The sequence below is a fragment of the Trichechus manatus genome, unplaced genomic scaffold (genome assembly GCF_000243295.1).
Source record: "Trichechus manatus latirostris isolate Lorelei unplaced genomic scaffold, TriManLat1.0 scaffold00155, whole genome shotgun sequence".
Classification (NCBI taxonomy): Eukaryota; Metazoa; Chordata; class Mammalia; order Sirenia; family Trichechidae; genus Trichechus; species Trichechus manatus.
This window is the reverse complement of record NW_004444091.1, coordinates 2,545,126-2,567,890: the sequence shown is the minus strand read 5'-3', so window position 1 is coordinate 2,567,890 and position 22,765 is coordinate 2,545,126. Positions and strand designations below refer to the sequence as shown.

At 56.6% G+C, this 22,765-nt stretch overlaps 2 protein-coding genes across 4 annotated transcripts; one reads left to right on the top strand and one right to left on the bottom strand.

The window, feature by feature from the left end:
• Nucleotides 1-2,359: 2,359 nt before the first annotated feature.
• On the top strand, nucleotides 2,360-4,910 carry PGAM2 (phosphoglycerate mutase 2). The gene is made up of 3 exons (XM_004386088.1): nucleotides 2,360-2,793; nucleotides 2,894-3,074; nucleotides 4,705-4,910. The coding sequence occupies exons 1-3, from the start codon at nucleotides 2,380-2,382 to the stop codon at nucleotides 4,875-4,877; spliced, it is 768 nt and encodes a 255-aa protein (XP_004386145.1). The 5' UTR covers nucleotides 2,360-2,379; the 3' UTR covers nucleotides 4,878-4,910.
• Nucleotides 4,911-5,878: 968 nt separating this feature from the next.
• Nucleotides 5,879-21,535, bottom strand: DBNL (drebrin like). Of its 3 annotated transcripts, none has more exons than XM_004386087.3 (13): nucleotides 21,407-21,535; nucleotides 16,221-16,276; nucleotides 12,589-12,701; nucleotides 11,775-11,849; nucleotides 10,735-10,881; nucleotides 9,922-9,999; nucleotides 9,401-9,552; nucleotides 9,123-9,171; nucleotides 8,638-8,731; nucleotides 7,792-7,887; nucleotides 7,558-7,670; nucleotides 7,102-7,207; nucleotides 5,879-6,682 (listed from the first exon to the last, which is right to left on the bottom strand). In XM_004386087.3, exons 1-13 carry the CDS (start codon nucleotides 21,487-21,489, stop codon nucleotides 6,543-6,545), a joined length of 1,302 nt encoding a protein of 433 aa, XP_004386144.1. In that variant the 5' UTR covers nucleotides 21,490-21,535; the 3' UTR covers nucleotides 5,879-6,542. The 3 variants fall into 3 exon arrangements, with proteins under 3 accessions (XP_004386144.1, XP_023596212.1, XP_023596213.1); XM_023740444.1 differs by having other exon boundaries at nucleotides 8,638-8,728; XM_023740445.1 differs by lacking the exon at nucleotides 11,775-11,849.
• Between the last annotated feature and the right edge of the window lie 1,230 nt (nucleotides 21,536-22,765).

Sequence of the window (22,765 nt, the reverse complement as noted above, 5' to 3'; positions counted from 1 at the left end):
GCACTGCTTTCTTGGTGGTATGAGGGTCCCATGTGTCTCTGCTCGTTTCTCTCTTTTATATTTCAGAAGAGATTGGCTTAAGACACTATCCAATCTTATATACCTCATCAGTATAACTGCTGCTAATCCATCTTATTAGATCATAGTTATTGAATTTACAACACATAAGGAAATCACATCAGATTACAAAATGGTACACAATTATACAATCCTGGGAATCATGACCCAGCCAAGTTGACAGATATTTTTGGGGGACACAATTCAATCCATGACAGTCTCCCTAGAATGTAGGCTTCACGTTCTTGCTCCCTGCTTGAACCCCAGGTCATCTCCCAGTGCCTGGCACTGTTGTTGCAGGTCTGCAATTGAGTTTCGTTGGGCTAGTGGTCAAAGGGACAAAAAGTAGAGCATGAGGACAGAAAATGGGGCTTCAATTAGGATAAGACAGGGCTGAGTGGCCAGGCTCAGTGTGAGCTGTGGAGGATTTGGAGAAGGACCAAAACCTGCTGCTAGCACTGCTAGCAGGGGTAGGCCCCACCTGCCATCCTGGGTGTCTTCCCCTGTCTGCCAAGACCCTGTGCTGAACTTAGGGGTGCAGAGCCTCCAGGCCCTTGGCCCAGGGTGGGGAGTCTTTCTATACCCAGAAGGGAGGGGGTGGCTCTCACTTTCAAGGCTGTGGGATGACTGGGGGAGAGGGAGCCCAGGATGGCATTCAGGGGAGCCCAGCAGCTATCGACTTTGCATTTTGATCTCCTCAGCTATGACCCCTGCCCACAGCGCCCTCCCCCACAACCCAGCCTATCTTTGGCCCTCTTGGCTAAGCTGAGCAAGCACCCAATAGTCAATAATCCTCTAGGTCCTCCCCAGCAGGCTGGAGGGGCCCTTGGTGCATGAATATTTGACTTCCTTTAAAGTAGAGATAGGCCACTTAAACCTTTTGCTAAAGGGCAGGACACAGAACGGCATTTTGGCCAGGCATGGTGAGGCTGCCTTAAGCAAGGGCAGGGGAGGGGAGGGTGGGGCAGGTGTAGACAAGACAGAGGGAACCCAGGAGAGGGAAGGAAAGGAGACAGTGTCTGGCTGCAGTGCCAGGACTGCCCCATACCAGACCCCTGGTCCCTTTCATGCCTGGAATCCACCAGGCTCAGCCTGCCCGGCCCCCTTCCCCACTCTGCTGCCTTAGTGCCCTCCCCTGTGAACCCTGACCTTTCTCCTGTGCCCAGGGCTAAGGCCCAGCACCTGCTCCTCACTCTGCTGGCACCAGCTGTGAGCCCTGAGGGTGCCATATCTCTCCAGCCCTTACCTCCCTGTGTCCCTTGGGGCTAATGGAGGTGACCTCTCAACCCAGGTCAACCTCTCAACCCAGGTCAACCTCTCAATGCCAGGCCTGGGGTAGGGTGTGACAGGGAGGAGAGGCAGGAAGCCTGAGGAGCTCCCCCAGCACAAAGTGTAGCCCTCGCTGCTGAGTGAGCAAAGCCACTGGGGTACCTCCCGACCAAGAAGTTGTATCTTCCCCAAAGTTGAACACACTCTTATGCATACCCACACACGTACTCACACATACAAATACACACCCCCTAAACTACCCCCCACATGTACTCACACACACACCAACACACCCCCACACATGTACTCATACACTAACACCCCCCATGCACATATACACACACCAACACACCCATGTGCACACTCACCCCCACCAATACATTACCCACCCACTCACACCCACACCAACACACACACAACCTACCAATACACATCCCAAAACCCATACCCACACACCCACTCACACACATACATACACAGACCTCTTCACACACATGCCACACACACTCAACCACAGACCCACACTTTCAGCTTCCCTTGACACAGGGCCAGCTTCCTTCCTAAAATGCAGGCTCATGCCCAGCTTAGTTGACAGTGCCTAGCAGAAAGGGGTGGATTGTCTATGCTTCTGGTTCTCTAGCTGTCACCTCTCAGCTGGTCTTACAGCGCAGCCTGTCTGCTGGCCCCCAGCCCTGCCTCTGCCCTTTCAGGCAGAAACTGTATTGTTTGGTAATTCACACAATGTATTGGGAACGTTCTTGTCTTTGGCTGCAGCTGATTTTGGACGTGGGGGGCGGGGTGTGCTGGTGGCCTGGAGGGTCTATTTTAGGGCCAGCTCCTCCAGTCTGCCCTCCCCTGCAACCCTACCACTGGCCACCTGCCGCCGCCTGTCCTGAGCCTGGAATGCTGACTGGCAGTTGGTGTGGGTGGGGGTGGGGACAGACTGTTATAAAGCTGTGGGAGCTGGGGCGGCAGCCGCCCTCCTCTGGAGCTCCGAGCCACAGCCTGCCACAGGCCTGCCCTCCCATCTGGGGTCCCAAACACACTGCCACCATGTCCACCCACCGCCTGGTAATCGTGCGTCATGGAGAGAGCACATGGAACCAGGAGAACCGCTTCTGTGGCTGGTTCGATGCGGAGCTGAGTGGTAAAGGAGTTGAGGAGGCCAAGCAGGGGGCCCAGGCCATCAAGGATGCCAAGATGGAGTTCGACATATGCTACACGTCGGTTCTCAAGCGGGCCATCCACACACTCTGGACCATCCTGGACATCACCGACCAGATGTGGCTGCCCGTGGTCCGCACCTGGCGCCTCAACGAGCGGCACTATGGCGGCCTCACGGGCCTCAACAAGGCGGAGACAGCCGCCAAGCATGGGGAGGAGCAGGTGAAGATCTGGAGGCGCTCCTTTGACATCCCGCCGCCTCCCATGGACGAGAAGCACCCCTACTATACCATCATCAGCAAGGTGGGCTGCACAGGCCAGGCCTCCGGTGGAGGCAAGTGTGTGTGTGTGTGTGGGGGGGGGGGTTGTCTGGAGGCAGAAATGACGGCCGTGCCACCCCCAGGAACGTCGGTACGCAGGCCTGAAACCCGGAGAGCTGCCCACCTGTGAGAGCCTTAAGGACACCATCGCCCGGGCCCTGCCCTTCTGGAACGAGGAGATCGTCCCCCAGATCAAGGCCGGCAAGCGGGTGCTCATCGCTGCCCATGGCAACAGCCTGAGGGGCATCGTCAAGCACCTGGAAGGTGAGGCTCACCTGCTCCTACCCCGGGGTGCGGGCAGAGGTGGGAAGCCACGGGTCCCCCTGCACGCTCCAAGGGTGGAGCTTTCAAGTTGTGGGTTCTGGGCTATTGGAGGGCTGAGAAATCATTTGAAAAACAGTTTGTGAAACTTCTGTTCTCTATGTGTATGTACCGGGACAGTTTCTTTCTGAAGATTGTGGTAAAAAAAGTTTGCACACCACCGACTCAGGGCCACGTCTGCGTGGGCCTGGGCACAGTCCCAGTTACAAATGGGTGGGATAGGAAAACCCAGAGGGCAGCTTCTTGCCCATGGATGCACCGCCAGGAAAAGGCTGGGCTGGACTTAAATCATCTGGCTCCAAATTCTGGTTTACTGTGTGATCCTGAACAAGTCACATCACTTGCTAGGCTTCAACTCCCTGTTCTGGAGGCACTGGGCTCATGGGGCTCCTTCCTGGGAGCCACTTGCAATGTAGGGTCAGGCTCACCTCCCTTCCAGCCCACTGCAGGGCCTGCCCAGTTCTGGGACACCAGCTCCCGCCCCACTACCCCTCCCCCCACACCCAAGTCCACTCCTGGCAAAAGGATGCAGGAGGCACAGTGCAGCCTGACGCTCAGCATGTAGCTCTGCTCCCCCAGCCCGCCTCGTTCCGGGGTGGCAGGGCCCTGGCGATGGTGTTCTTGAGGCTCTTGCACGTAGGCAGGTCTCCTGGCTGACAGACTGACTGACTGTGGCAGTGTAGGGGAAGAGCGTGCTCCCAGAACAACTTTCTCCTTGGAATTCCACTTCAGAAAGTTACGTGGGTCTTTAGGATCTTCACAGACACTAGGACGGTCTGAATTAGCATGGGGGGGGGGACTTCCCTCGGGAGGCCCTTCACTGGCTCTGGGCCGGCTGGCCCATGATGAAATGAAGGCTTTTGTGCATCTCCTCACACCTGACATCGGACCCGAGGTGTGGGAAATGGCCACCTCCTGTCACCTCCCCTTGAGGGCTTCACACAGCCCTACAGGCCTAGGTCTGAGGGTAGGTCACAGAGGTATCACTGGACGAGCGGTCGGAGGAGAGGTGCCTGTACCTCCCACTCCCCAGGGAATATTCTCCTGGACCCTCTCTTGGGGAGGAGTGTGGGGTGACTGAATGCCAAATGTCGAGCTGCTACTCCAGGCACCAGGACTGCCCAAGGCAGGGTGGGGTTGGGTTCCAGACACTGCACTTTCCAGTGGCCTCCCTCCCACCCCTTCTCAGTCCCCCATTGCCCTGTCATCTGCTCCATCCCTTCTCACTGTCCCCCATTGCCCTGTCATCTGCTCCACCCCTTCTCACTGTCCCCTACCACTTGGTCATCTGCTCCACTGCTCAGAATGTCTAGAAACCTACTGGCTAATGCCCTTCTGAGCATAAGCCCCAGCCTGGCCAGAGATGTGTGGCAGCAGTGCTATTTCTGTGGGCTGCTCTGTGGTGGAGCACCCAGGTTGTTGACCTTCTTGAGGCACATTCCGGTGGGAGGGGGAAGGGATGGTGTCAGACTCTGCTGCCATAAAGGCCAAGGAGCCTCTGCCTGACACAGCGCAGCAGGGCCACACGGTTGGGGAACTGAGGGGGGCTAAGGCCGCCTGTCCCCGGCCCCAGGGATGTCTGACCAGGCCATCATGGAGCTGAACCTGCCCACGGGGATCCCCATCGTGTACGAGCTGGATGGGGCACTGAAGCCCACCAAGCCCATGCAGTTCCTAGGTGATGAGAAGACTGTCCGGAAGGCCATGGAAGATGTGGCAGCCCAGGGCAAGGTGAAGGCCAAGTGAGGGGTGGGCTCTGGGCAATAAAGGCGCCTACCCTTACTCGGCTCTGAATCCACTCACCTGCTACCCGCCCTACCACCTGTCATAGGTGTGGGGACCCTCTCAAGCCCAGCTTACCAGGGACACCCAGGGAGCATGCCCACCACAGAGACCAGCCTGCTGTGTACCCAGGAATCTCCATTTGTAACATCCCCTAAGGTGACCTATATGTACCCCAAAACTCAAGGAATTAGAATGGGGGGGTCACTTAAGTGTGAGGATCCAAGAGTCCCAGCCCTCTCCATGGCCAGCCAGGACCATGGGTTCTGGACGTGCTGTGGACCCATCACTCCCTACCCAGGGGTCACAATTCCAGGTCAGTTCTCTTCAGAGGGCGGGTTGAAGGCGGCCTCGGGGCAGCCCAGCACACGGGGTGGGCAGGTGTGGTGGCAGAGCCCTACCTCCAGGGTGGGGCTGGGCAGGCAAGGGCAGGCCCAGATGTACCTGGGGGTCAGCCAGCCCATCAGCGCCAGCACCATCTGATTCAGAGGCCTCTGTAGCTGGGCTCGGCCCTGCCCTTCCCACAGGAGTGGGACATGGTAGCAAAGGGGACTGCAGCTTCTCTGGGGGCCTGTGTGCACAGGGACCAGGAAGGTTCTACACCTCCATCCAGTGTGGCCAGACACTCTGCCAGTCCTCTGGGGAGGCGTCTCATGGCAGGGGAAATGGAGGCCCACGGCCTCTCCCAGAGAAGCAGAACAAAGGGCACAGGGCTCAACCCTAAGTCACCCGGGCTGCTAATCACTGACCTCAGGGGGCCTCGGGGGCCTGCGTGCACACGCACACACATGCACTCTTGGCACAAAGCACAGCACGTCACCCAGGAAAAGGGGTGTGTCTCCCTATGGGCGTGTTCAAGCAACAAGAGGGCAAATGAGAGCTGGGGGCCTGTGTGGACCACACTGGCCATCCTTAGCCCCAAAGCAGATTTGTTCTCCAGAGACACAGATTGGCTGGGGCGGAAAACAGGAGGCAGTAGCAGGCATGAGCCATTTTCTTGTTACTTTTCCTAAAACAAGAACTTTGAAGAAGCAGCTGGAGTTGGCCGAGAGGCGCACATGGCTGGCACACAGGAAGAGCTGGTCCCACTGAGGCATGTGCTGTGGTTGTGACGCTCTTATACCTCCCTTCACTCTCCACCCCCCACCCCCTCCAGGCTAAGGGCCACTGAGCCAGCTCCAGAGACCCTCTCCTTGCCCTCAAAGTCACCCAGGTCCAGTCTGACTTTGGTCATAAATGCTGCTAAGCACAGTTGTCTAAGCTCACTGCACCTGAAAGTCGCACCCTTAGAAGCAAGAAGGAAAAAGGGCAGCTGCCCCTGGTCAGCTCCCTGCATGGAAAGGCAGGCAGCAGCCTGGGGTGTGGGGGTGACCTCTGATGCCCCCTCCCATGGTTCTCCTCAGGCAGAGGTCACCGAGGACTGGCCACAGGTACGGCTCAATGTCCAGCTGGAAGCATGTTTGGGAATCACCAGGTTATTGCTGCAAGTGGGGGTCCTGAGGCCTCATCCTCATCCAGGGGGTCTTGTTCCTGGGAGAGTGACACGCAGCTCTCATGCCACCTCCTCCAGAATACGAAGGCTGTGTCCCAGTGAGGAGGGAAGGACAGGGCCTCAGGCACAGCCTATCCTCACTCGATGAGCTCCACATAGTTAGCAGGAAACATGCCGAAGTGGCCGTCTGGCCCGTAGCCGCGCCACCAGCCCTCATCGATCACCTCAATTCCCGTGATGAGGTTCTCGGGGTCAAAGGAGATCTCTGTGTCGTCAGCTGCAAGGAGACGGCGAGCACAGCTGCTGCGGTGGGCCCGTCCACCAGGCCGCTAATGCCACTGCTCAGCCTGCACCCTATTCTCCCTCTGCAGGACACCCACCCCCCCACCCCCATCCCTGCTAGGACGCTTCTCCAGGCCCCACACAAAAGGCCTAAGGCCGTCCTGCTCCCCAGGCCTCAGCCTCCTCCTGAGGCCTCCACTAGGGATGGCCTGGCCCACTCCTTTGGCCAGTCCCCGGGCCCCACAACAGGAGTTCTCCCGAGCAGCACCGGTGGGGAAGAGTGTGGCTGGCTCCCTTCAACCCTCCTCCCCCACTCCCTGGGTGCTGTCCCCCGATGGAGCCCCAAGAATCCTCTCATCTCCTGACCTCTAACTGTCACCCTGTGGTCTAAGCAGATGGGCACGGGCACCATACCTGCCTGGTAGTCATACAGGGCCCGGGCACAAAGTCCCTTCCCAAGCAGCCCTGTCCCCTGCTTGTAGCAGATGCTGTGCTCAGAAGCAGCATCTTCTTGCTGTACCTGACCAGGGACGGGAAAGAAGAGCAGGACCATCACTGGGGTGAAGGCAGGGAGGAAAGCATAGCACCAGAGCAAGGGCAGCTCTGTGGGGCTTGGGGGCTGCTGCATGCCCCACCCCACCCCTACAGCCACTGAGTCCACCCCAAGACACCACAGCCAAAGGACAGCTTGCAAGGTTGGCCGTGGTTCCCTCCCCACTGTCTCCCACACAGTAGAGCCTGCCCAGACAACCCTACCATAGGACTGTTTCAGAAAACAGAGAATCCACACATGGGCTGCAGAAGTCAGGCGTTCCGTGGTAAGTGTGGCCAAGGGCCCTCCCCACTCCCTACCCCCCACAGGGAACCAACCAGTGGGGGCTCCTCGTAGAGATTCTCCTCCTCCAGGGGCTCCTTGCAGACGGCCTCCCCTTCCACCTGCACTGGAGACTGAGGGACAATGGGCTCTGGGTCCTCGAGGAAATCTGAAGCAGAGGGCACAGCCTGCTCAGACTCGGTCCACCGTCCTCTCCCACCTGGAGGTGTTTGCAAGAGGTGTTCTTTGCTACTGCCCGCCTCAAGGGCCCCGGAATGGCAAAGCCTTGCCTGTGCTGGGCCTCAAGGAGGCAGGAACGGGCTCCCTGGTGACAGGGGTCTCCGGCTGGGTGAGCTGCTTCTGCAGGAAGGGGCTCCTCAGTCTGCCTGAAAACCGACAGGTGAACACAACACACGAGGCGTCAGGCAGCCTGGAGAGGGAGCCGGGGGAGAATCTCCGCTCTTCTCTATACCTGACTGCCCGAAGACCACCCGTCATGGGATATGGTGGGTGTCACACAGGAGCCGATGGGATGTACCCGTCAAGCCCGCGACAGGCAGCAGCTTCAGGAGCAAGCCGGTGTACATATACGGAATGCTCACAGCCATCCACAAGGTCCAACCCTGGCTAGCCCAGAGGGCCTATGGCACCCCCTGCCTAGGCTACGCAGAGACTCGGGGCAGAGACGAAGGGTGGGGAATAGAGACCCAGGGGCAGCATGGCTGGCCAGCAACAGCAGTCCTGTGTCCTCCGGGGCCCCAGTGGTGACTAAGACCAGCCCTGGGACCCAGCTGACCTATCCCCTCTGGGAGCTGGGCCAGGGATTTAAGGGGCTGAGGCTGGGAAGTCTCCGCTCTGGAGACAGCACATGGCCCTCCTCTCCCAGAGTGTGTGGAGGACAAGGCCAAGGGCAGTGCAGCGTGCAGTGTCTCCTGGTCTCCACAGGGCCCGGGCTCCCATCCCAGAGCTGCCCTCACCACAGGCACTCCTCCTTCCTTACCCTCCTCGCTCCCCTGAGATACTCAGGCCCTTAACAGAGGGCTCAAAGTGGGTCCCTGCACTGGGATGGTGGTGAGCAGTCCTGGCACCCACACCCCCCTCGTCCCTTGCTTAGTGGCTAGGCTTGTTGGTCTCACCTGGCTGGGGGCTGGGGATGGAGGTGGTGGACATGGCCCTCTCCTTCTGCCTGAAGATGTCCCGTGGGTGCATGGGCTGCTGACAGGCCGACTGCTGGGGAGGAACGTAAACTGACCAGGCAGTATTCAGGGCCTGGGAAACTTCCCGCCCCCACAGCCCCGCAAGCCCCCAGCCTGCCTGGCTCCCCAAGAGTGCTTCCGGGACCTGGCTGAGGTCAATACCAGAGCACCGTTACCTCCCTGACCCCTAGATATGTCCCAAGTTCAAATCTGCCCAAGCCGGTTCCACAATCCTAAACTCCCTGCCTCCATGGGACCGCTCAGCTGGGAGGAAAAGCTCGTGGCAGTCACAGCTCGCTGCAGGTGGCCTCTGCCAGGATGCAGGACAAGGCCTCTGCCCGAGGCCAGGGTTCTAAGTCTGTCACTGGGACTGGGGCCGGGCCTGGGGCCGGGGCTCAGTAGCCGCAGGAGCGTCCACGTCTTACCTGGTCCGCCCCTGTCCCTGAAACTACTTCTTGCTGCTGTTCAGGCTTCCTGTTGGGAAAGGCAGAGAAGAGTCCACTCATGATCTGCCTCCTCACCCTGTGTGGGTGCTCAGAGCAGGTGCTGCCAGGTGAGGGACACTAACAGGAAGTGGGGTCCCAAGCCCGGCTAGTGCTCACTTAGAGGCACGCCGATGGGGGCAGGGGCGTGGCCCGGGCAGGCAGGTGCTTCCTTCCCACCAGCAGCCCGAGACCCCCAGGAGTAGCAGGGCAGGGCTCACCTCCGGAGGCTGGACTCGTGGTCCTGCTCCTGATAGCACTGCTCGCGGCGGGCAGCCTCACGCCGCTCCCGCTCCTGGCGTTCCTCCTCCAGCCGCTGACGCTCCTCCTCTGCCCGCTGCTTCTCCTCCAGCCTGCGGTTCTCCTCATCCTTCTGCGGGGAAAGCCGTGCTGCCCACAGCCAGCTCAGCCCTGGGCATGACACCCCACCATGCGGCCGCTACGCCCTACTCCCCCAATTCTGCACAGGACCAGGTTCAACAAGGCATTCTTTCTGTAACCACATAACTCATTCCAGATCTGAGGTAGCTCCACGGCAGACGTGTACCACTAGCTTTGTTAACCCATCTAAGCCTCAGTTTGCACGTCTGTAAATAGGAGCTAATGAAAACACTTGCTCCATGAGCTTATAGAATAAATGAGAAAAAGTGAAATACGGCAAGCCAAACACCTGTTTCCCGCCTGGCACACAACACATGCTCAGTAAATGTTGGCTCTTCGGTCAGACCCCAGATAGGCTCACCTCTGCTTTGGCCCAGAAGCTGTCTTTGCCAACCATCCTGATCTCAGACATGGCATTGGTCTTCTGGTACACAGAGCCCTGCAGGGGCAGAGCACCCCCTTAGAGACCCAGGCCCCGGGGGGAGGCTGGGCCCACAGACCCCAGGATCATGGTGAGGGCTGTGAGGATGGGGCCTGGTGAGAGACAGTAAGGAGGGTAACGTTCTGGCGGAGGCCTGAAACCTGCCTCAGCAGGGACGGCTCAGCCTGACAACACGAGTCCTCGTGGGGAGGACTCTGAGACACAGCAGCAGCATCCATGGGAACAGCCAGGGATCCACAGTGTGTGCCACAGATGGAGGAGAGTTCAGCTCTTGGCTGTTGGTCCTGCCCGGCGTTAGGCTGACACACCTGTGGGCTGTCCCTCCCACATGATGGTTGTGGGGCTCCTGGTGCTGCTTCAGGCTGTGCCCTGACCACCTAAAGTTCAGCCACAGCAGCTGCTGTGGGGGGCCCGAGGGCCACTGCCACGGGCATGTGACCCCATAGGGAACCTCCAAAACACCCACAGCCGTGGTCAACCGATCGGGCAGGCCGCTGCGCCGCAGGCCCCAGAGTCCACTCCCCTGGGAGGCAGGGTTTCTGCTCACTCCTAAGCGTGGCACTGCCTCACGACCACAAGGGCCTGGCAAGCGCTGGGCAGGAGCCCTCCATAGCCTTTGCCACATGACGCTGGCCAACGACTGGATGCCAGGCAAGGTGCAGGTACTGCACACTCCCGGCTGCCTCCTTGGGGCTCTGAGCAGCAAGGGTGGGCGGTGGGGGTGGCACTCACCACAGGGGCTTGGGGTCCTGTGTCCTGGAAGCGGCTACTCTCCTTGTGGAAGCTGTAGTTTGCCCCCGAAGCCTTGGCCACCTTCTGAATGATGGACTCAGGCTCCACGTCCTCCTCCGCCCGGGCGTTGATGGTCACGTGGGCTCCCTGCAGATGGGTGGGGCAGCACGTGAGAGGGAGATGCCCGACCCAGAGAGGAAGGTCCTTAGTGACGCCGCGTCGCTCAGCGCCCAGCAGGCAGGAGCACCTCCTCCACTCCCCACACGCACACGAGCTGCCCGTCTGGCTCCCAGGAACAAGGCAATGAATCTCGGGAGCTTGGACAGCCCGATTTGAGCAAACACCTCACCCCTCTCAAGCCACAGCTAAGGGCCCACCCCCACAATGCCAGGTGTGCTGCCCTGAGGCCACTGGCCCTACACTGAGTGACTTTCAGTGGCATCTGGGAACAAGTACGTTCTCCACAGAAAGCAAGCCCATGATTGCACTCTGCTTTCCTACACGCCCACTGAGCCTGGGACCCTTGCCCACGTTCTAGACTGAAAACTGAGGCATAACTTAAAAAGGACTGGCAAAGCCACAGGTCTGAGGCCGGAATCTGCTTGCTAGTAACCACCAAAAGCAAAAACTCACCTGACAAGTGAACAACATATACTTTTGATACAGATGTTTTTTTAAAATTAAAAAGAATAAAAAACGTGATTATACTACGATGATAGAAATACAAGCAGACATGAGCTAGAAAAGAACGTGTAAAATGGAATATGTGCGATAGGGTAGTGGGCATAGGCAGCTGCCTCCTCCTCCAAATTCCTGACACTACTGCTCAGTGGCTCTGGAGAACCCAGAACGGGTGCTCCAGCCCAGCCACGGCTCCCTGCAGTCAGAAGGACCAGGGCATGTCCCTCTTCCTGCCATGGGGGCCAGCCTGTGGGCATCTCTGTTCAGAGCCCGGCCACCCCGACCTGCTGGCCCAAGGGGGCAGCCTCTGGCACACTCCACCAGGGTTCCCGCTCCCACCTGCCCGCAGCCCATTTCACCTTCAGGAAGCTGGCCATGGCGCTGACGTGATTGGCGCACGCCCCCTTCCGCACGTCGTTCACGCCCTCGCCTGTCTGCAACACAAGCACACCCAGCTCCACCCTGCAGTTCCCAGCTGTGACCTGGGCCTGCTGCCCAAGGCCACCACCACCCCGGGGTCTCAGCAGCTTCCCTGTGCCCCAAAAGAAAACCGCAAGTTCCAAAGAAGACACACTCCCAACGGAGCTAGGCAGATGTGGCAGGTCCCTATGTCTCCTGGCATCATGGCTGGCCACTGGCTTCCATTGTGGGGAGTCCCCTCTGAACTGCTCTAGTGCCCAATTTGGGGGCTCTGTCCTGTTACAAAGTGGCCCCCAATCCCGCAGAACCAGTGGCCTGCAGAAGGCTCCCAGACGTTCTCAGCACTTCTATCGGGCCCTCTACTACCTCAGACCGACTCTCCTGAAGGGAGTTCTGGGATTATTTTTGCTCCATTCACAGGAAATAATTCTGGGCTTGGAGTATGGATTTTGTGCTACAAAGGCCACAGATGTCTTTCAGGCCACAATGAATTAACTGACTGTCCTGCTAGCTCACCCGCAACAGGCTGTCCTGTTGGTCTCTGAGCCCGTCAGGAAAACATTCTGCTCCTGAAGTCAAGCCCTCCTTGGTTGCAACTACCACAGGTAAAAGAAGAAAGTGGGCATTCCCCGGAGCTACTGGCACCTCACGTGAGGCCCCCTCAGCCTTGCTGCCTCTGGACAACACTTCCTTTTGGGGGACCAATCAGGGAGCAAAGATGGCAATCCCTCTCTTCCCCTCAGTTCCACATACCCAGTTGATGAGGACAAACTTGGGCAAGCCAGAGTTGGGGTCCTTCACTCTACAGAAGGCGTACATCACCTTCCCGCTGTTGAGCTCCTCCACCAGCTCCTCCAGGCCCCCCTCTGCAACAGGGGCACAAGGATGGGTCAGAGGCAGTGCCCTCCCTCCAACACCTAACCCACCAGAGCAGGCGCCAAGCCCTAACCAGGGCTTCTCACCCACCCCCGGCATCAGTGTCACCTGGGGGACCCTTGGGCCCCATCCCCACTATACTGATTTATTAGAGCTGGGGTGGGACCCAGGGGTCCTCATTTATGACAAGCGCCTCAGGTGAGTGTTTACACACAGTAGTTTAAAAACCACTTCACTAAATTCACAAGTAACATAGGAAATAAAAAACAAGCATCATTTCTGCTACAAATAAGCCACTGGACTTCCAACAGGAGGGTCTCTACCTCAATTCTACCGTTGCCATGATCCAACGAGAGCCGTGGCCCCCAGCACTGGGAGTGGTCAGGGGTGTCAGCTGGGGGCGAGGGGGCTTTGTGTGGCAGATGGTCAAGTGCAGGGCCCTGGGCTTATGCACCCGGCATCTCCCATCATCCCTCGTCCAGCCTCCCACATGGCCTGCACCTAGCATCTACCCAGTGCTGGCCAAGAGACCATCAGATGCCAACCACTGCACCAACAGCTGGCCCCCCAGTGCAGCCACAGGACTAGCTGCCCCTCACAGCAGCCCAGGGTTCTGAGCTGAGTTTGCCCGTGCTGCCACTCCAGGCCGCCAGGCCCTGCAGTCTGCCTCCTCAAACCTCCCCAATACCTGGGCTGCGGTAGCAGCCTCTCCCCCAACACTGGTCACCCTCTCTTTCAGGAAGGTCCCTGTCTGTTCCGGGTATGTCCTTGCCCCAACTAGACTGCCAGGCCCTCGAGGACCACACCTTAGTTCTCACTTCTGGCAGAGCACCAGGACATGCAAAGGCCTCAGTAAACATCTGCCGAGGGAGATAAGTCGAGGGAGATAAGTCGTTGAGAGAGAAAAGCCAGGCCCAGTCAGGCAGGGCCACCCAATCAGGCAGAGCTGGTTGTGGGTAGTGCAAGAGAGGAGGCCGGAGGGGAAGGCAGGGGCTGGCATTCCTCCTGGAGGCCAATGTTTCCAAAGGCTCACTAAGAATCCCCTTCTACCACAAGGCAAGGTGGGGAGCCTCTCTGCACCTGAGGATAGGGGCTCCTCCTTGTACCCCCATCAGCCCAGGGCATTCCTTCCAGGAAAACCACATGAGACTCTGGCAGCTAGGAAGCCATGCTAGAAAGGGGAGGACCAGGAGCAGGAGCACAACGGCACGTGGGGAGGTGCTATGAAGGCCAGGTGGGGCATGAGCCCAGGAGGCAGAGGCCACAGACAAGTCCCTTCGACAGGGGGAGCTGGTCTGGGGTGACCGCATCTCTGCTGCCCCTTCTGATCCACCCTCAGCCAATGCTGTGAGGACACAATCCAAAAGAGAATGCGGCCTGAGCAAGGTAGCTGCCTCACCAACACAGGAAGGGGAGGTCTTTGGAGACGCGTGGCCAGGCTTTGGCCCCAGCCTACAGCCTGTGCCTGCCACCCTCCTGGGGAGGGGAGGGATCAGATGGCCGCAGGGCTGCCCCCAGTGAACTGGGAGGCAGCGTAGGACTTCGTTAGACTGGCTCTCCTTAGGGCTTGGGTAGTCTGCCCCTCGCCAGGCTCTGCTTCTTGGGCTCCATCTCAGCTATGGACAGTGAGCCTCAACTTCAAAAGCAGAAGAACATGGGACAGTCTGACTGTAAACATGGCTTGTCTTACCCCCACCACCTGCACACCCAACTCCTGGGAACAGCCAGGCCGTTGCTCATAGGCGGAGCCGGGGTTGCTTCCGGGGAATGGGAGGTGAAAGGTAGGGACAGTCCACTCTGGAGCAGAGATGGGGTCTCACTGTAATGTGGATTCTGACTGGTGGTCTAAGTGGGAGGCAGTCTGCATGTCCCACAGCTTGGGGACCACAGGAAGTAGCCGGAAGACACTGTCCTTGTCAGAATGGGAAGCAGGTCAACTCTGGCATTCTGTTTTTGCTCTTGGCCTTACACTAAAAACAAAGTGAACTCTGCTTCCCAGCCAGGGATGACCAGGTCCTGCGCCGTCTCTGCCAGTCCCAAGCCTTCACCCACGCTCTCGATTAAGGCAACAAAGGGAGAGGAGACACCGTCTCACCCAAGGGCAGGGTCAGGACGTGGTGGCTTCCTACAAAAGCCCTGATTATCAGCACAGAGACGCGGGCTCCCCAGCAAGAGGGGACAGATGCAGTGAGGGCAGATGGTGCTTCCCACCACTGCCTCCCCTGATGGAGGCTTTCCTGCTCTCAGAGTCCCCACAGGCTCTACCACATGTAACAGGAGATCTTCTGTTGCTTCTTATTCCTTCTGATCTGGGATTCGCTCTTCAGCCTCAATAATCTTGTAGAAAGACAAGGGGCTGCGGAGCAGAGTGGGAGCCAAGGCCAGCCCCAGGCACCCCACTGCAGCTGCTTCCTCCTGGACACACCTCTTCTACCTAGCCCTGCTTTGAGCACACAAGGATAAGAAACGAGGGTGAGGGATCCCTGGCTCAAAATTCCTGTGCAAACAGTCTGCAGTTGGCACTGGGCACAACAAACAAATAAAAGGGCAACTTTCAGAACGAAGAAAGCCTGGCCTGCCTGTCAAGGGGCCATGCACGCTCTTCTTGGAGAGATGCACACCGAGGGTGGAAATGAGACGATGCCAGGCAAGGTCCCAGGAAAGGGGGTGGGTTCCACAACCTCTAGCAGCACTCCCTGTCCAGTCCGGCTCCCTGCCCCCCAACAATGCAGCTCAAACTCTGACTTCACCAGGCCCTACTCCCCGAGGGCCCCCGCTGCCTGCACCCGGGCTGGCCAGAACCAGCCCCACACTCACCTCTCCTGGGCCTGAGGCCCCTCTGCAGGTGCCACAGCCCTCACTGTCCCATGAGCAAATGAGGCAGCCTCAGATGGGCCCACAGCCCTGCAGCAGCCTGGCTCCATGGGGCCGGCATCTTCCCAGCTGCAGCGCAGATTAGGACTGCAGCGTGGGCCTGGCCACAGGCTGCCTAAGAGCTGGAGAGGCTGGCCTGATTCCCATCTCAGCTCTCCCAACCTGAAGAGCCTGGCACTGCCTGCACTGCCAGGCTGAAAACGCCACGTAAGACTGTTTTCACGTGGAGACATTCTGAAGCAGGAAGCTGGCCAAAGGTGACCAGGAGGACTGAGGCCTGGGCTGCTCAGTGGGGTGGAAACGCCTGGGGGCCACTTCCCCAGTTCTGACTGGGCTTCCTACAGGTACCATGGCTGACTTCACGCCCAGAGCAGGCGATGACACCTGAGAGAGGGAGTGGGTGGGGTGTGTGGGTAGCCACCCTCAACTGGGGGAGGTGTCAGTACAATCACACCATATGCAGGTGACATCGTGGCCCCAAGTCCCCTTCCCCTGTGGCCAAAGGAGATGGGTGGCTGAAGGTTACGTCTCCCTCCCCTTCAGATAAGCCCTCTCTCTCTCACACCCTCCTCCCTCTGTTCCTGTCTCCTGGTCCACCAGAGAGCACATGTGCTTCCTCACTGGGTCATACTCACCCCCGGTGCCAGCCACACGGATGTCATTGCTGTTGCCTTCATAAGTAAAAAGAGCCCTGGAAAAGAACACAAGTGGGCTCTGTAACCAACATCTTGGGCACCATCTGCCCTCACTGCATCTATCACGCCTTCACAATGCACCCCAAGAACCCCGCCACTGCTGTGATGCTACTGTGTCCTGGGCTCACCTGCAGGTGGGCTCTCTGCAGGCGATGCGCCCCGACCCACGAGGCCTTCCCACAAACGGCACAGCGCAGGCCCCACCTACCACCTGGGCCCGCTGCGAGGGGTAAACCCAACCCACTAAAATCACAGAGTAAACCTGCTCTGAGGAAAACAAGCTGTGATGTTTTGTGACGATGTTGAACACGTTCATATGTGAAACAGTATAAAAAAACTTCTGAAAATGCTCACCTGACTACAGGTGTGCAAATGTGAACAGACAAAAGACACCTACATGGTTGTGAACCCAAAGCACCCGGGAGGAGGAGACCTGAGAAGCCCCCACGAGGCACCAGGAAGCTGCAGATCGTGCATGTCTGCCCTACACTTCTGAGACCAGAAAGGCTGGTGGGGCAGGTCCTTCTGGGCTGCAGCTCGCCAAGCAAGCACGGACTTTCATAGGTCATACGTGGCCAGAGGAACCGCCATCCAGCCTTGACCCCTCATAAGACAGGTGCCAGCTCAGAGGTCACACAAGACTGACATCCAGCAGAGCCTTAACAACCCTACTGGTGACACTGGACCTCGTCTTTCTCCTGTTCACAACTGTTCTAAAGATTATTTATTTATTCCTAAGAATTCTGGAAAACATTCAGGCTTATCAATTTGCGCTCCAGAGGTGTGTGAAGGCACAAAGTGAACGTTATTAAATGTGGGCCATGGATGGTCCCCTGGTCAGAACAAAGGTTACTCAAAGAGAACAATTCCGGAAAAGGTGGCCTCAAGAGACCAGCCACAGTGGGTCCCTGGCAGCAGACCTGAAGGCCTCAGCACCAGCCCTCCAGCCTCAGTGCTCTGCAGCGTGGTGGGCCACAGCGTGTAAGGCATTGACGCCCATCCACAGTGAGGCCAAAGCCACCCTGGCCCAGTGTCTGCCGCCTCCGAGGCCAATGGAAGCCCCAGGAGTAAACCAGCTTCTCACTGGCTTCACCAAGGGCCTCGCCAATGCCACTGGGCAGTGCTGCCTACACCTGGGAAAGAAGGAAAAAATCAGACCCAGGCCCAGCAGACAGACTGCCAGGAAATAGACCACTGCTCACCAGGAGAGAAAGCAGAACAGAGACTAGAGAAGAGACCCCAGAGAAAGAAGGAGAAAGTAGCTGGGGGAGGTGGTGGGCGTACAGCCTGGCCGCAGTCCAGAGCTGGGGGAGGGAAGACACAGCCCTCCTCTCTGTAGACAGGAAACTCCTTCCTCTTGATGGCCTCCAGGCCCTGGCTGCTAGAAGATGCAAACACTGGCACAGCAGCAGGGGCCAGAAAGAAGATGGTAGCTCCATTCAGTCTTACCAGAAGGAATCAAGCAATTAATAAGAACCAAGCTCTGCATCTTCCAATTACCCTTCAGCTTCCTCCTCCACTGCCCTGGGCACCAGTCCAAGCCACGTTCGAGAAGAATGTTCCCAGGCCAGAGGCTCATTTCCATATTCAGTTGCATTCCACCTCTCTTTCAAAGTAACAGGAATAAAGTGGTGTGCTGGCCTGTGTACAGCAAGAAGTGTGAGGCCTCCTGCAAACACTGGCTGAGGGCCTACCACTTACTGGTGATGGGGATGCAGCAGTAAACAATCACATAAAGGCCTTGGCCATGGAACTTACTTTCTAACGGGAGAGACAAACACACAACTAAACACTACTGTACTGTGACCAAGTGACAAGCAACCACGCCAAGATTTAGGGCAAGCTGGGTGAGACCAAGAGTAGACCTAAGATGCAGAGTGAAGGTTGGGGTTGCCCCTGTGTCTCACCAGCCCCAAGACCATCCCATCTGGCTTGCAGGGCTGATTCCAATGCCACCTGCTCTGTGCAGGACACCCTTTATGTATCACCAAGCTGGAGACCACCTGTGCCAGCTCTGATACTCTCTAGCACCTTTCCTGTACCCCCCAGTCTACCCTTCATCTGAGCATGAACAGTCATGAACACCGGGAGCACTGACAAGGCCCATCCCACCCTTTCTAGGGAAGAGAACAAGGAAACAAATGAAGGTTTCCAGCACAGATATGTGCTTTGAAGTAAGTGGTTAGGAGTCAAGGAAGGCCCCTCTGAGAAAGTAACCTTGGAGCAGAGAACTGAAGTTTGGGGAGTCAGTTGCCTGGGGCAATGTGGAAGAAGGGTACTCCCAGTAGGGAACACAGCAAGAGCAAGGGCTCTGAGGCAGAACAAGCTTGCAAGTTTGAGGAACAGGAAGAAGCTAGTGTGGCCTGTGTATACACAGGAAGGGTGGCAGGAGAAGTGGGCAGGAGCATGCAGGGCCTGTCAGCTGGGTGGGGAGGCTGGGTTTTATCCAAAGTGCAGCAGGAAGCCACTGGAGAGCTGTAAGCAGGGAAGTGACATGATCCAAGTATATTTTCAGCTAGTGAGTGGGGACCTGCCACACAGCATTTGCTGAGTTGTTATTTTGATAGGTTTGACAGCGGCCTAGAAGACGTGAGGCCCAGATGTTTCATGCCACTGAGTGGTACAACCAGAAGTGCTGTGGGAGGGTCACAGCAGTTTAGAAAGGAGAAGTCTTGTGAGATGTATGGGCTCTGGCTGGGTGAGAGGGCAGAGGCTCAGCAACCTAATGAGGGAAAGAGAGGAAATGGGGGTGGTAAGCTCCAGAGCAGGGGCTGTGGCACATAGCTCTATTAAGCCGAAGGAAAGGCAATGTTATGAATTATGTTCCCCCAAAACGTGCGTCAGCTTGGCTAGGCCATGATTCCCAATATTGTGACTGTCCCCCATTTTGTGATCCAATGTTATTATACTATGTATTGTAAATACTACTTTTTATATTAATGAGGCAGGATTAGAGGCAGTTATGTTAATGAGGCAGGACACAATCTACAGAATTAGGCTGTATCTTGAGTCAATCTCTTTTGATATAAAAGAAAGCAAGCAGAGAGGAACCTCATACCGTCAAGAAAGAAGTGCCAGGAGCAGAGCACGTCGTTTGGACTCAGGCTCCCTGTGCTGAGAAGCTCCTAGACCAGGGGAAGACTGATGACCAAGACCTTTCCCCTGAGCTGACAGAGAGAGAAAGCCTTCCCCTGAGCTGACAGAGAAAGAGAGAGAGAGCCTTCCCTTGAGCTGACAGAGAGAGACAGCCTTCCCCTGGAGCTGGAACCCTGAGTTTGTACTTCTAGCCTCCTACACTGTGAGAGAGTAAATTTCTGTTTGTTAAAGCCATCTACCATGGTATTTCTGTTATAGGAGCACTAGATAACTAAGACAGGCAGAAAACAGGACAGGCCCTGAAGAGGGAAGCATCGTCCCCAAACCATGACAGTTCCTGAGAGGACTAAGGATGAAAAGAAAACTGGGAGACCAATTAAAAGGCCTTGGAGTCTCCCAAGTCTACACCAGGACAATCAAGAGTATCTACAAAAGCAATATCCATCACTGGGCAGGACTGGAGAGGGGCAAAGATGCCTCCAGGTTCCAAAGTCAGGTGGCCCTCATGTGGATGTCAGAACGGGACACTCAGTGCGGAGATTCTTTTGATGGAGTTTGGAGTTCCAGGCGGGGCATCTAAGGGCCCTCTGAAATACACACACAAGGGGCAGGAGAGAGCCAGGACAACAGGTGAACTCTCCTGAGAGAAAGAACATAGAATGATGGGTGGGTGGATTTCCTAAGAAGGACTATGAAGAGAAGGCAGAGAAACTCTACCAAAGTAGCTACAAGATATCCTTCCCTAATTATAATAGAAGATGCTTTCCAAACAGAGGATGCACTGTTCGGCTACCAGACAGTTCTGCCCAAGTGCTGTCCAGGGTGCCCATGCTGATGCAGGGTCCCAGACTTGACAGGAGATTCAGCAGGAACTCTGCAGGCCTCAGGCAGCTGGTGTTCTGAAGCTCTTCCTTGGATGGCCTGGTCTAAAGGAAAGCCTTTGACTTCCTGGTGTCACAGCAGTGCAATTTATTAAAGCCACTCGGTGTTGGGAAACAGGGGAGCATAAGAAATGTGAAAGCAAAAGCCCTTGAGCCCTGTCACAGCAGCAGAGCCACAGCCCAGAGGGTCTGGCCCTGGGCAAGATGGAAGAGGCTCCACAGACACTAGCACAACGGGCAGACTAAATGAGAACAACCATCGTACTGACCAGGGTGGCCCCATCGCAAACTGGTTTCCAAGGCCCAGTTTCTACTCCCCAAGGCCGGTCACTTTAGCCCACCATGCTCATATTTCTCAGAACTGGAAGTGCTAAAGACAGGTCAGTGAAAACAATTTAACCAAATGGGAAAAGTGGCAGAGAATTACAATACATAGCTATGAGTGCACACAAACCACAAACTTCATTTCCAGACTTCCAATACTGCAAAGCACCACCAACTGCATGAAAGCCTAGAAGAGGATGTCATGGGGAGATGGGGAAAGACAGGACCTTTTTCCAAGTAAGTAAGCAGCGTCCTCCTTTCAGTCATCTCTCTGTGGCTCAAGTATAGAAAGACCCCTACCTCCTTCTTTGGAGCTTCCAGGGGAAGGCTCACATTCCTGACCAGGCTGCCAGACTGCTTCCCAAGGCCCAGCCCTGAACAGAAACCGGATGCACTTTCCGCCTTCGCAGGGAGAGGTGTGGACGGCTCGTTTGTCCAGGGAAGTTTCCAGGTGGAAAGGCGAACCAAGCACCGCCACGCTAAGAATCCAATATGAAATTTCGAGAGACCGAGACACGCTGGCGAGCGAGCAGGAGGGGCGCGCCCAGTGATTCATCAGGTCCCCCCAAGCCGGGGTTTAACCTGTGCACACACGACCGGGCAAGGAATAAGGAAAGATGAGACAGCAGCTCAGCTGAGGCGTAGGGGGCGGGCCAGGGCGCACCTGTAAGCCTCAAACCACCTGCGGCAGCGGCGCTAGGAGCTCCAGCCTCCCTCCCTTGCGCCTCAACCCCACCGGCTCATCCCGGACAGACCCCTGGGGCAGCAGACGGCCCCGGCCCTCTCCCTGCCTCGCCCCTCGGGTACCCCCGCCCTGGCGCCCACCAGTCGGTCGGGGACTTCTCAGCGACCACCCGTCCGTAGGCTTCCTGCAGCGCCGGCCCGTTCCGGCTCAGATTCACCGCCATGGTCCAGTCGGCCCCCGTCCGAGTCCCGGAAGTCCCCGCGCCGCTGCCACTTCCAGAACACGCCCGCTCCCAGCGGCCGGAAGCCCCGCCCCTGCTGGCCGGAAGCGTCGCGGAGCGGAATCATAAGGTGGACTGGCTTTTCGAGTTCCGCCTTTAGAAAGCTGGTCCTTGCGGATGCTTGTGGACTAAAGGGCTGAGAGAGCAAAGGGCTTTCTGTCCGTTCTCAGAACCACTACTGGAGCACGGCGAAGAGCCTGCTTTAGTCCCGCCCACCCGGCAACTCTCCCTGTAGGCCTGGCAGAGGGCCCAAACCTCTGCTCCTCGCTCATTCTTTCATTGGGGTGAAGTCCAACCCCCTATTAACTGCTCTCAGAGACCACTTTTCTTGTTCTTGTCGCAGTACACGACAGTTTTCTTCCTGGACGGGATCCCTCGAGCTGCTGTGTGGACCCTTAACAGAAGTTTGCTATAGGAATGAAGCATGCACAGTTATTTTTGTTTTACTCTTAACACTTATCCATGCAGTTTTCTTTATTAGAGGTCTTTCTTTTTATGCATAGCTTTGAATTGCTTTCTAGTAGTGTCTTTTCCCTTCCATCTGCAGAACTCCCATCAGTATTTTTTGAAGGGCTGGGCTGGTGGATATGAACTCTCTCAGCTTCTTTTTGGAAGTGTTTAAATTTCTCCTTCATCCTTGAAGGACAGTTTTGCTGAGTATAGTATTGTTGATTGACAGTTTTTTTTTTTTCTTTTCTTTCAGAACTTTATCATTTCTTTGCCTTCTGGCCCCCTATGTTTCTGATGAGAAATCGGCATTTAATCCTGTTGGCATTCCTTTGTATGTGACTGTTTGCTTCTCACTCACTGCTTTGAGGATTCTCTCTTTAATTGTTGAGAGCCTAACTGTGATGTATCGTGGTGTAGATCTATTTGGGTTTATCCTGCTTGGGGTTCTTTGAGCTTCTTGGATTTGTAGAATCATGTCCTTTGTCAGATTGGGGAAAAGTTATGTGATTATTTCTTCTAATATTCTTACTGTCCCTTTCTCTCGTTCATCTCCTGGAATTCCCATGATGCATGTAATTGCTCTCTTGTTGTCTCATAATTTCATTAAACTGTGTTAAGCCTTTGTGAGCTGCCGTTCTCGTTGTTCTTCAGCTTCTGTAATTTTGACTCTTATTCTCTGATTCTCTGAGTCTTTTTTCTGCCTGATTAGTAAATCTGTTGGTAAGACCTATTGTGTTGCTCATTTAGTTATTGTTGCAATATCTCTCTT